Genomic DNA, 12,155 nt, shown 5'->3' with positions numbered 1-12,155 from the left:
GGCAAATACGGTATTTTATTCCTGCCCCCTCCCCCTTGGGTTTTCGGATGCCGAATCTCACTCTTGAGTTCCAAGAATAGACTCTGGCTTCTCTGCGCCATGATATTACACAGCTGTCACTGCCATGCGCCCAGTTCATGTAATTGGGCTTTGCGTCCCAGGAAGGTACTTGCTAAACTCCGTTCCTATGCCAGAGGAGCCTCATTCCTGGAGCCCCTTCAGAAACGGCAGATTTATGAAAAGCCAGAATAAGAGCCTGGAAAGGATAAGCTTTTGCTACCGAAGGAAACATTTTTTGCAAGTGACGTTTTGACTACCACTCAAATGATTAGGATGCCATTTAGACTCTAATTATTGTTCTTCCAAATATTCGTGGTATTGAATGAATGTTATCTGGGATTGAGAGAGGTGGCAGCAGCACGATGATTACAGCACATGGGCCTGTGTCCTGGCAGAAATGATACTACTGCCAAGCAGACCTTTTTTCCTGGTACGGGAGATGATTTGGAGGTGTCACCTGCTGTTTGGTGTGGGTGACTCAGGGATCCACAGACCTGGATTGGACCCCATGTCCCTCTTCCCAGGCCCATGCTGCCATCTCTCCACTGGACACCAGAAGTGAAAAGGGGCCAGAAGCTAGCTCTTATCTCCCCCTTTCCACACAGAGACTCATCTCCACTCTCCCTTTGCCACCCACTGACACCCCCACTCCCATTCCCAGGGCTCCTCTTTCTCCCCTTCATTCCCCCTTCAGGTCAAACCGCAAACCCCACAGGATCTGCTGCTTCTTCGTTTCATAAAAACAGCATCAACGGTGACATGTTTATACATCCGTTCTGTGCCAGGCGCTCCTGTAAGCATTTCATATGCATTACTTCACGTGGCTCACATCCACCCCGTGGCTGGTGAGTGAGGAGTTTGGGTGAAGCCTGGGCAGTCTGGCCCTAAAGCCTGTGCCTTCACATGCGACTGCTGTCCTCAGCCCCATGCCACCCCCGCCCTCCCCTTCCCAGCACCAGCCAGGCAGGGCCTGGGTGACTGAAGCAGCCACTCAGATGCCCCACCATGCACAGAATGCCTGTGCTTCTTAAAAGTCTGTTTCATCAGTACTTCTTTTAGACTGGAAACATTATTATTATTATGTGAATGCTGTTAATTTTAATTGTTTTTTATTTTGTAGTATATATTCTGTTCCCAATCTCCTCTCTCCAGTAAAACTGGACATTTTTACTCTGTCACACACAGATAGGAGTAGGGTGCTTATAAGAGATAGTGATACAGAATTGGGGAGAGCAGACACCCACCTAAGAGGTAAAGGTTGTGGTTAGCGAATGCCCCCAGTGACAGCCCAGTTTCCTTTATTTTGTTAGAGACATTCTTTGGGGAAGGGCCTCTTTTTGTGATTGAGGTATGTTGACCTGAGCTGCTTAGGGAGTTATGTAACCTGGATGTTTACAGGGGAGGACGTGTGATAGATCAAGCAGTGTGCTTGGCATCGAGGTTTTGGGAGCATCTGGAGCTGTCTGGGTCCTTTTTCAAAGTAAGCGCCATCACTGTATGTAAGACGCGAAGAGTCCCCAGGAAGACAGAGCCATCATCAGCCATGATGCCAGAGCTCAGACACCTCGGAATTAGGGTGAAGGGCTTATTTGTAATTGTTGACTTGTATTTCCTAACTCTTCCTATGACACCCTTATGGTTTATTATGGGATGTGGGTTGTCATAGTTATGACAAAGCGGCCCAAGCTGGGAGGGGCCTGTGAAAGGCTCGGCAGTATAGAGGGAACACGTGACTCAAGTAAACTGAGCACCTTTCAGGTGAGCTGGGGACGTGACTTCCCCGGTCGAGGTGGGTATCATGGGATCTGTGAAGTTCCTTGAAAATTCTGCAAGCTGGAAAGGCCTCAGTCCTTTGCTGCCTCCGGGATCCCAAAGAGGCCATGGGGACAAGGGCCCCATTGGCAGTAAAAAGTCTTGGTGAATCTCAGAAATAGTGCAGGAAACCCGTAGCATCCTTAAGGGCCTTTTATTTAGCTATGTTCTGCTTTGTGCAGCATGAATGGGCCTGATAAATTAAGCGTGAGTGGCATGTCTGTAATTAAAGCCTCAGAGGCAGCCCAGGGTTATGGTTAAGAGCTCCGACTCTGGCACCAGATGGCCTGGATTCAGATTCTGGCTCTACCAGCATCTGGTGGAGACCTTATACAGTCACGTGGCAGTCTGTGCTCCAGTTTCCTCCGCTGTAAATGGAGAACCATAATAGGACCTGCTTGTACCTTGGGGGATTAGGGTGACCAAATGAGGCAGTTCTTGTAAAGCAGTTAGGACAGTTCCTGGCTACACTGCCAGTGTTATCCAAAAGTGCGTTGTCGTAGTCCGTCCGGGCTGCTGTAACAAAATACCATGGACCTGGTAGCTTACAAACAACAGACGTTCATTTCTCACAGTTCTAGAGGCTGCAAGTCCAAGATATGGCTTCATCAGATTCGATGTCTGGTGGAAGCCCACTTCCAGGTTACAGGATGCCCACTTCCTGCCATGTGCTCATGTGGTGGAAGGAACAAAGGCTCTCTCCTCTTTTCTAAGGGCACTAATCCTATTCGTGAGGGCTCCACCCTCATGGCCTAATCACCCCCAAGGCCCCTCCTCGCAACTCCATTACATGGGGTTAAATTCAACATATAACTTGAGGGGGACACCAACACTGAATCCATACCCATTGTTAAGGAAATAAAAAACAAACATCTAGTCTGGTTCTGTAAAGGTGTGCACTATTTTCAAAGGCCTCAGATTGAATCCTTTTCTAAAATGAGGAAACATTTTGTAAAGTTAATCGTTATTTCTAATATAATGCATTATAAATTTAAATTTGCATATTTTAAATTTGGGTGAAATGACAAGTGTTATGCAGTTTTCTTTCTAAATATAAGAATGTTAAGTTTTAAAAAAGACTTTATAGCTTACCTTTATTTAGCACTCATTAGCCTATATCTCAGGTTCTATTCTTGTTGCTTGTATGTATTAACTAATGCAGCCTTCCTGATAAACTCTACATTAATTACTATTGTATTGGGTTGTCGGAAAAGTCATGATGCATTTTTGCGACGAAAAACATAGAAAAAATACGTCATGACTTCTCCGACAACCCAGTATTTCCCATTTTATCATAAGGAGTTTAGGTATAGAGCAGTTACGTGGCTTGTCCAAATTCACACACTTAATCTGTAGTGGTGCCTAGATTATTTCTAGCTACTATTCCGGTTGTGAGTTCCCTATTCTGGAAGGTTCTTAGCTTGTTTGGAGATAGAAGATAGGGGTTTTTTTAAGAGGGGCCTGAGGTATTTGATTGGGCGTACCTTCAGGGTCTTGGGTGTAGGCACCAGCCTGACTGGTTAACTCAAGCAGAAAAGGCATTTATTGGTGCATACTGCTCACAGGATCCACAGAAGGCTAAAGAATGGGTATGAACAGAAATGAAGAGAAAAGGTCCCTGCCCCAGTTTACCCTGGAAGGCCTCTACCAACCCTACTGCACCCAGGTCTGGCCCCTGGGAATAACAACCAATGAATGGTCTCTCCCGCTGCCTCACTAGCTCCTTGCAAAGCACTTACAGGAGCATCTGATTGGCTGTGCCTGGATCATGTGACACACTCCTGTTGGCCGTTTCCCTTCTATCTAGGGTGCCTTCCACCCCGAAAACAAAAAATCAGAAGAATTTGAAGGTGATAGGCAGCCAAAATGACAAATGTTTTCTCTTTTGGGGACTTCAACTAGATGCTCCCCAAGTTCCCTCGTAGCCCCAAGATCCTGAGTCTACTACATGAGGGCTGGTATTTTTCTGCAGCACGTGGAATGGAGCGCTCTACCAGTTGGGCTTCCAGTGTGCGTTTTTCCCCCGAGTAGAACGAGTATGTTAGCCTTTGGCAGAAAAGAAAGTAAGGATGCTCGCTTATTTATAGCATCTAGCTTTTGATTCAGAACAGACTGTTTCAGCTGCTGAGCTCCTTTTGTTTATCAGGAAAACAGTTAATATTTATCATTCCTCTTAGCAAAAGGAGGAAGAAAAGCATTTAAACATCTAACTGTTTCTGTGTATATATTTAAGTACTTAGTGGTTATATTGCAATGAATTAGTTGAGTAGAGCTGTTGGAACAAACCTCATTTTTTATCACCCTCTACCCCTTCCCTCCACAGAGCGGCTCCTTTGCCTGATCCCAGCCGCTGTGATTAGGATTCTCGTTTCCTCCTTCATCAGCCCTCGTCCCCTTCCCTAAATTAGTGTCTACGTACTGTTAGCTTTAGCTTGGCGTTCTCTCCATAATACCTGTCCCCGCCCCGACTTATTCCACACCTGGATTAGGTCATTCCCCCAGCACCCCATCTTGACTACTAGATTTTTTTCAGCAAGCTGCTTCAGTATTTTTCCCCACGGTGCTTCTTAAAGGCACAGTAACGGGTTCCTGTTGTTTATCAAGACAGCAGAGCAGTGAAGCGGGCTCTGGGGTCAGGTTCAGATCCCATCCCTGCCATTGAGGGTCTACAACAGTGAGAGGTGTATCCAGATGCAATTAACAAAACAAGCTTAGAGCGGCTTAACCAAATAGGAGTATATTTTTTTCCCCCATGGCAGGCAAGAAGGCTGCTGAGACGCTGCAGAATCTCATGGCATCAGGGCCCTGTGCTCTCTCTCTTTCTGCTCAGTCATTGTAGAGAGTGGCTTTTGTCTTCATGCTTTTCAATTCCCAGCTGCCCCCACTCCAGTATCAGGTCTGCATCCCAGGCAGAAGAAAGGGCCAGGGCTGAGGGCAAATCGTGCACCAGCTGAGTATGCCTTCCTCTTAATGGGCTATCCTGGAGGCCTCACCCAGTGACTTCTGCTGACATCACATTCATTGACCACAGTAGAGTCACATGTCACCCCTGAGATTGCAGCTAAGCATGTTGCCAGGGAGCTCAAAAGAGGAACCAGGTGTTCATCTTACTTGAGACCTGCAGATATCCATCCTATTCCATCACTAGGCATATAGTAGATGCTTATTAACTGCCTATTACCTCACTTTTTAATATATTTTCATTAGGATGTGTTTTCACGGCAAACCAGCTAGCATAATACTTACTGTGACCTCTGTAAATACCATTTAAAATTCTGGAATTCTTATCTCTCTTCTCCCACCACCTTACTTTACATTTATTATGTCCTCCAGTTTGTCACCCTCTCTGTCCATCCATTAATCCTGAGATTCTCCCCTGCTCCTGGGCTGGCCACAGAGCATCACTAGAGGGAAAACGGCAGCACGGTGCTGTAGGTGCCACTGCTTGTCCACAGCAGTCTTTGAGGTGACCCTGATGTGGGCATGCTGTCCCTTCAGGGTGAAGTTTTTGTTGTTGTTTAAAGCTCTTCTGTTCTTTTTAAAAACTCCTAACCCTGTTATTTTTCTTTCCTCCCAACCATCACCTCATTCTATCTTTACAGAGAAAACAGTGTTTGGGCGGGACGGCTCCTGAAGGGCCTCTCCTCTTTATCTTAAGGAATCTGCCTCCAGAAGAGAAGGCCTTCCTTTCGCTCCAGGGACCTGGTTCTCTCTAGTCTTCTGGGACCTCATTTATCTCCTCAGTTTGTCAGAATTTCCTGTTTTCTTAAGGCTGAATAATATCCCACTGTGTTTATATATCACATTTTGTTTATCCATTCATCCATAGATGGACTTGGGTTGCTCTCACATGTTAGCTATTGTGAATAATGCTGCTGTGAACATCAGCGTACAGATATGAATCCCTGCTTTCAATTCTTTGGGGTCTGTGTTAATGCCAGTACCATGCAGTTTTCATTACTGTAGCATTGTGGTAAGCTTTGAAATCAGAAAATGTGAGTCTTCCAGCTCTGTTTTCTTTTTCTAATTTCCGCCCCCCCTTTTGAAGTTATTTTGGCTATTTGGAGTCCCTTGAAATTTTTAGGATGAATTTTAGAATGGGTTTCTGTATTTCTACAAGAAACACCATTGGGATTTTCATAGGGATTACACTGAAACTGTAAGATCACTTTGAGTAGTATTGACATCTTCACAATATTAAGTTTTCCAATCCATGAACATAGGATGTATTTCCAATTGTTTATGGGTTTTTAAAATTTCTTTCAGTTCAAATGTATGTGTTTTTTAGATCTTTCTTCTGAGGCCCCACATTGTCTCTAATTATCTGTAGTAAATCACCGCACGACACTCACCATATTCATACCAAACTCATTAATAAAACACCCTTCTTTCCCATTCTACTTTATTATAAAAAATTTTTTTTTTTTTTTTTTTTAGCTGAGCCATCCTGCTACCTGTTGGCAGCTCAGCGGCTGCTCAGCTCGGGCTGGACTCGAACCGCTGTTGCTCAGAGCTCAAACTCTTGAGCGAGCTCTTAACCAACTGAGCCACTCGGCTGGCCCCATAAAAAAATTTTTTTAAATCTCTTTATCTCATAAAAACACACGTGCACGTGCGCACGCACATAGGCATACACACATATGCACGCGCGTACATACACAACAGCTTTCCCTGCCATGGGTTTGCTCCCAGGTACACAGGCCAGCGACGTTGAGGGCCTCCTTCCGTCCCTACGCCTCATCAGCTGCCACCCCTCCTCCCCTTCTTTGGGTGACCTGTCCTTGCTGACTCTGAGTCATACACATTTCTTGTTCCTGTCACTTAGTTCTGAAGTCCCTGAACCATTCTTTCCACCTTTTTCCTAGCCTGTCTCCATTCTTGTCTTACATCACCCCCTACCACCATGATCTTCCTAAAGCTCTGATGTGATCATGTCACTCTGCAGAAACCAGAGGCTCCTCACTGACTGAGAGTGAGTGATTTGTAGATTACCCACCCCAGGCAGGCACTGAGGAGTCGAAGAAGTCAGGATTTCTGCCCTAGATAACTTCTCATTGTGGTGCTGGGCTGGGCTGGGCTGGGCTGGGCTAGGGCAGGAAGGATGAAGACAGTCACATTAACATATAGTTAGACAAATATCATATGATCTCACTTATACGTGGATTCTAAGGAACTGAATGGATGGGAGAAGTGGATGGAGATAGTCTCAGAGACACAGAGGAAGAACTGAGGGTTGTTAGCTGGGAGGGGGTGGGGATGAAGGAGAAGGGGAAGGGATGAGACAATACAAATTGGTAATTACAATATGGCCTCAGGGATAGAAAAAGACAGTCTGAGGAATATAATCAGTAATGTTGTAAATATTTCTTAGGGGGCCAGATGGACTCATGTCCTGTTGGGGAGACCGCTTCATAGTCGGTGTAGGGGCCTGACCACCACACTGTATTTCTGAAGCTGATGTTCAATAATATTGTATGTCAACTATAATTATATAGACATATAGTCTCGGGACATGGAGTAGAGAGCGGGAATGGAATCAATGGAATTTTAATAGATAAGCATGATATCGGGGGTGGGAGGGCAATACATGGGGGGAGGGGGGTTGTTACTTTGTGAGGGTGAAAAGGGTAACTATTGCATTGTTCTGTACACCTGAAACTAACAATAAAAAAAACACACAAAAAAAACCATATAGTTAGGAACCTTAGGAGCACAGAAGAGGAAGAACCAAAGCTGGGGTGAGAGAGGGAGATGGAGCAACTTTGAAAAGGAACCGCCATGTCAGCCTCTCAGACGTGGCCCCAGCCCATGCCGGCCTTCCAGGCTGCCTCTCTCCATTCCTGCCCCAGTGCCCTAGGCTGGGTTTATCCTGGACCACGCACCGTCACCAAGTCGAAGCACGCACTGCCGTGCCTCCCCGTCTTTGTTCACACCCCCTCTGCCTGGAGTGCCATCTCCAAACCACAGCTGTGCGTTTTTGTTTTTTCTCCTCAGTAATCAAGGCCCGGCTCAAATACCGTTCTTCCAGGATTACCATTCCTGAATCCTGTGGCCACTTTGCCACAGTACTTTCTATTTTGCATTCTTGGGACACGTGTGAGTTTGGGCCTTGTATTTGAACTGTGTGTGTAGCTACCTCCTTCCTGGTACTAGGAGAAAAACTACTTGAGTTCAAGGACTGTGTTTTAGTCAGCTGTGGGTTGTCCTGGCTCCTGGCACAGCGCATCCTACCTGGTGGGGACTCCGCAGGAGGGGTTTGGTGGAGGATTAGGTTGTAAGCATTTGAGAGAAGCAGATTTTGTGGGACTTATCTTAGTGTGCACAGACACAAACTCACAGCCGTAACACTGGCCATTCTCAGGTGTCTGCATTTGTCCTTCTTTCCAAACCAGTGCTTAGAAAGAGCCATGAAGTTTGCCTTTGAGGAGTTCCACCTCTGGTACCAGTTTGCTCTGTCGCTCATGGCTGCCGGAAAAGTAAGTCCCCCCTCGTGATATGCAATTCTCTGTGTCCCTGGTCAGTGTCTTTGAGTCCCAAGGGGTGATAGAATACCTAGTTGAAGTCTAAACCAACTGTTTGAAACTGCCTTGTGTTCATTTATACATGAACAATTAAATTTAATTATTTGAGAATTAACATGACACATCCTTGGGCAGAAAAATTCTGAAACGTTTGCCTTTTTGTAGCCATTGTAACTTCATCATGTGAAGATGTGGCTTAACCTAAGGCTAGCTCTTCACACTGACCATTTCACTTATTTGAGAGTATAAACTCATTCCCCGAAGGGAAATCTTTTCATTATCTTTAGCAATGTATTAGGCAGTGTATGACCTTCGGCGGAAGTGTGGGTGGTGGAATCCAAGTGCTGGAGTTGAGGCCTGGGCTGTGTGACCCAGGGCAGGTGACTCAGTTTCGTCTTCAGTAAAACGGAGTCATAGTAGCACCTATTCATAGAATTGGTATCAGGTAAATGAAGACTACCCAAAGGTGCAGAACACACTGAATAAAGGTTGTAGCCACTGTTATTCTCGTTAATTTGGGCTATTTAATGAATCTGCTCTTTAGTGAATGGTTAAGTTTGTGATAGAAGATTATCTGGGCTAAGTGGAGACAAATTTAGTATGGTATGCTTTAAATTGTCTAGTTTATTTTTTATAATAATGTAAGCCTCCACTGTCTACTTTTTTCTAATTTTTACAGTGGCTACTTAAGTAGGGAAGAAAACTAGGGTAGTTCCAGGGAAGCATTTCCACTTATTTTAACCACAGTTTACTCCCCTGTCACTCAGGAGCCCCAACCTCTGGTTTATCGCCATCCCCAGGCTCCTGTGTGGTTGGGCTCACAGATGGAAAACCTCATTAAGACGGCATCTTACTAAGAATCCCTCTGGGAAGGCTTTAGTGTCTGGTTCTGTCAAACATTTTGAGTTTCACAGAAATAATCTCCTTTTGCCAAGTCTGCCCGCGCCGTGAAGGTGCTGAGAGAATGCATCCGTCTGAAGCCCGATGATGCCACCATCCCACTCCTTGCGGCCAAGCTGTGCATGGGCTCCCTTCACTGGGTGAGTGGGGCTGGGCCTCTGCTCATGGGCAGGCCTACCAGCCTTTGTCATTTCAAGGCACTGAGAGAAAACAAACACGGGGCTGTTCAGAGCCTGGGACCCCTGGCCGGGGCCACTGGCCTCCTCGGGCCTCACCCACCCCGCTCCGCCGCCGTTCAGAGCCTGGGACCCCTGGCCGGGGCTCCTGGCCTCCTCGGGCCTCACCCACCCCGCTCCGCCTCCCCCAGAACAGAGGGAACCAATATGTTCCGGGGGACTCCAGGCTTTCCTTTCTCATAGGAATGTGCTTCAAAAGTAGAAATGATAAGATAGAAGTGGAATTCGTACTCCTATGCATCTTGCTGTAAGAAGGTAACGCTGGACTGAAAAGGTGGTACAGTAAAACCTTGGATTGCGAGTAACTTGGTTTGCAAGTGTTCCACAAGACGAGCAAACATTTCTAATACATTTTAACGTGGTAAACGAGCGACATCTTGCAATACGAGTAGTTTGTTTCCAGAATGAATTATGCTCGCAAACCAAGGTATTACTGTATACGCCAATAAAGGATTCACTCTCAGCAGAACCTGTTTCTGTGTAAAGCAAAGTGTCTCCATCGACTTCAGCTTGTGTGTAAACCCAAGGTTTTTCACCTCTTCCTTCACCTTTACAGCTTTCCTCTTCGGATATTCTTGTTCACATTTAAATTTGGGAATAGCCTGATTTGTCACACTGTTAGTACCTCAAAAATATACCATCTGAGTAGAAAATAGGAATCTCAGACTAGTTGCTGAGATGGTGGTATAGATAATTTCCACAGAATGATGGAGTTTTAATTTCCTTTCTGTCACTTCATATCAAGATTGGCAATAAGAAGACTCATAAGCCTTCTTTTTGTATTGCTCATAAGTATTGCTCATAAGACTGAGGTCCTTTGCTAAGGTTTTTTACCATTATGGTCCTTGCGGCTCCCCCCCCTCCCCCCGCCCCAACCCCCCATTTATTTTCACTCAGCAGGACAAAAGTAAGCCTTGTGAAGAAAGTGTTCCACTTTTGATAGCTTTTACTTGGTAAAATGTGGAAGAAAAAGGACATTTTGAAAGAGCAGGCTGTCGCCTGAAACACAGCTATGAAGGCATTGTGTGGTCCGTGCAGGTTTTGACAATTTGGTGCCACAAGCGAGGGAACAATGCCAGCAGGCCCCGGGAGTGGGCGGAGGAGTGGCCCAAACCCTTCAGTTTTGAAAATGCCAGTTTCCAGCTGTGGCTGTGCTGTACGGCCACCATTATGGCCTGTTCATTACTGCAACACGCGTTTCTCTAACGCCTAAAATAAACCCGACTCTTTTTTTTTTTTCAAAGATGAGAGTAACAAATCTTTTCTGTATATGTGTTTTATATTTGTATTATTAAAACTTCCAAACACCACAGAAGTAGAGTATAATGCACTCCCATGTACTGTCACCCAGCTTCAATAACATCAACATTTGCTATATTTTGAAAGAACAAATCTTATTATTTTTGCCTCCGATGAATTGTGCAAAAGGCCTCATTGTGGGTGTAGTTTACAGGTGCACATTTTCTCAGTGGAATCTGCTCAGGCGAGGCCCATGTGCTATGTGCTATAAAATAAGTAGATGGAGTTTTGATATTTTTAACAGTTTGTAGGAAGGAAAATCCAAGCCTAAATGGATTCATTATGTCAAAAACAAAAAAAGGAAAGACCCAAACACAGAACATTTCAGAACTTTGTTATTTACATATATGAGTACCTAGCACAACCTAATTACAGAACCAGTCAGTAAAATATAAAGATGAAAAGGATAAGAGCCCCACCAAGAATGAAAGCGACTTGGAAAAGAAGACAAAATGCAATACGGAAAACTTTAAAAGTAAAAGGGAAGGTAGGAATCCTGAGGTCTGTGAGCAAGGCTCAAATAAAGAAAACAGAGTCACGGGAGTGCAACTGGAAGATCTAGGAGTTATGTTCACAGTGACTCATCAGAAATCTGTTTTTGGCAGCAGATGCTGATGGGAACTTATGTTAGAAATTCTGCAGGTTGTTGTTGTTTTTCATTTCTCTGATTTTTCAGTTGGAAGAAGCCGAGAAGTTTGCCAAAACAGTTGTTGATGCGGGAGAGAAAACCTCCGAGTTCAAGGCCAAAGGCTACTTAGCCCTGGGGCTCGCGTACAGCCTGCAGGCCACTGACGGTAAGCGAAGCCCCACCCAGGGAGCTGCTGAGTGCAGGGCTGGGCTACCCATCTGCACTGCAGGAGCCCCAGCTCCCCGTCTTTGGAGGGTGGATGAGCTGGGTCACCCTGGTGTGCCATCCTGTGGGGCCCCACTGCTGCTGCCTTCTTTGCTTGGACTGTTTGGAGAATGGGAGGGAAGGGACCAAGGCCTGGTGCCAGGGCCCTAAGCCCTTTTCCAGGTGCATTGGGCTGTGGTGCACAGGTGGCCAGCTGGCAGGTGCAGGGCATGTGCCCTGAGGTGCAGGTGAGCAGGGGGCCTTGAGAGACGATTCACCCAACCCAGCCTGTGCCCACCTCTGTCCCAGCACGTGGCTGGGCTGTCCCCTGGTGAAGGGATGCTGGGTTTCAGGCACAAGAAGGTAGAAGAGTTCAGGCCAGCCTCCTTTTCCAGGAGCTTCCTTTGATTGGCCAGGACCTGCCCCTTTCCTTCTCCATTCGCACATTTTAATTCGCCGATATGTACATGCAAAGTGCAGCAGCTCACCAAATAC

General features: G+C 45.9%; 1 protein-coding gene across 3 annotated transcripts in view; it reads left to right on the top strand.

The window, feature by feature from the left end:
* Window positions 1-12,155, top strand: part of TTC7B (tetratricopeptide repeat domain 7B) — a 134,976-nt gene that overhangs the window by 13,714 nt on the left and 109,107 nt on the right. For all 3 annotated transcript variants that reach the window (XM_019642330.1, XM_019642329.1, XM_019642328.1), the window contains exons 3-5: window positions 8,265-8,348; window positions 9,329-9,433; window positions 11,505-11,622. In XM_019642330.1, the coding sequence (XP_019497875.1) occupies window positions 8,265-8,348; window positions 9,329-9,433; window positions 11,505-11,622 (307 nt within the window). The remainder of the gene's footprint in view (window positions 1-8,264; window positions 8,349-9,328; window positions 9,434-11,504; window positions 11,623-12,155) is intronic.

This window comes from Hipposideros armiger, unplaced genomic scaffold (genome assembly GCF_001890085.2).
Source record: "Hipposideros armiger isolate ML-2016 unplaced genomic scaffold, ASM189008v1 scaffold_67, whole genome shotgun sequence".
NCBI lineage: Eukaryota > Metazoa > Chordata > Mammalia > Chiroptera > Hipposideridae > Hipposideros > Hipposideros armiger.
The sequence above is the reverse complement of the archived record's forward strand: the minus strand, read 5'-3'. Positions and strand labels throughout refer to the sequence as shown.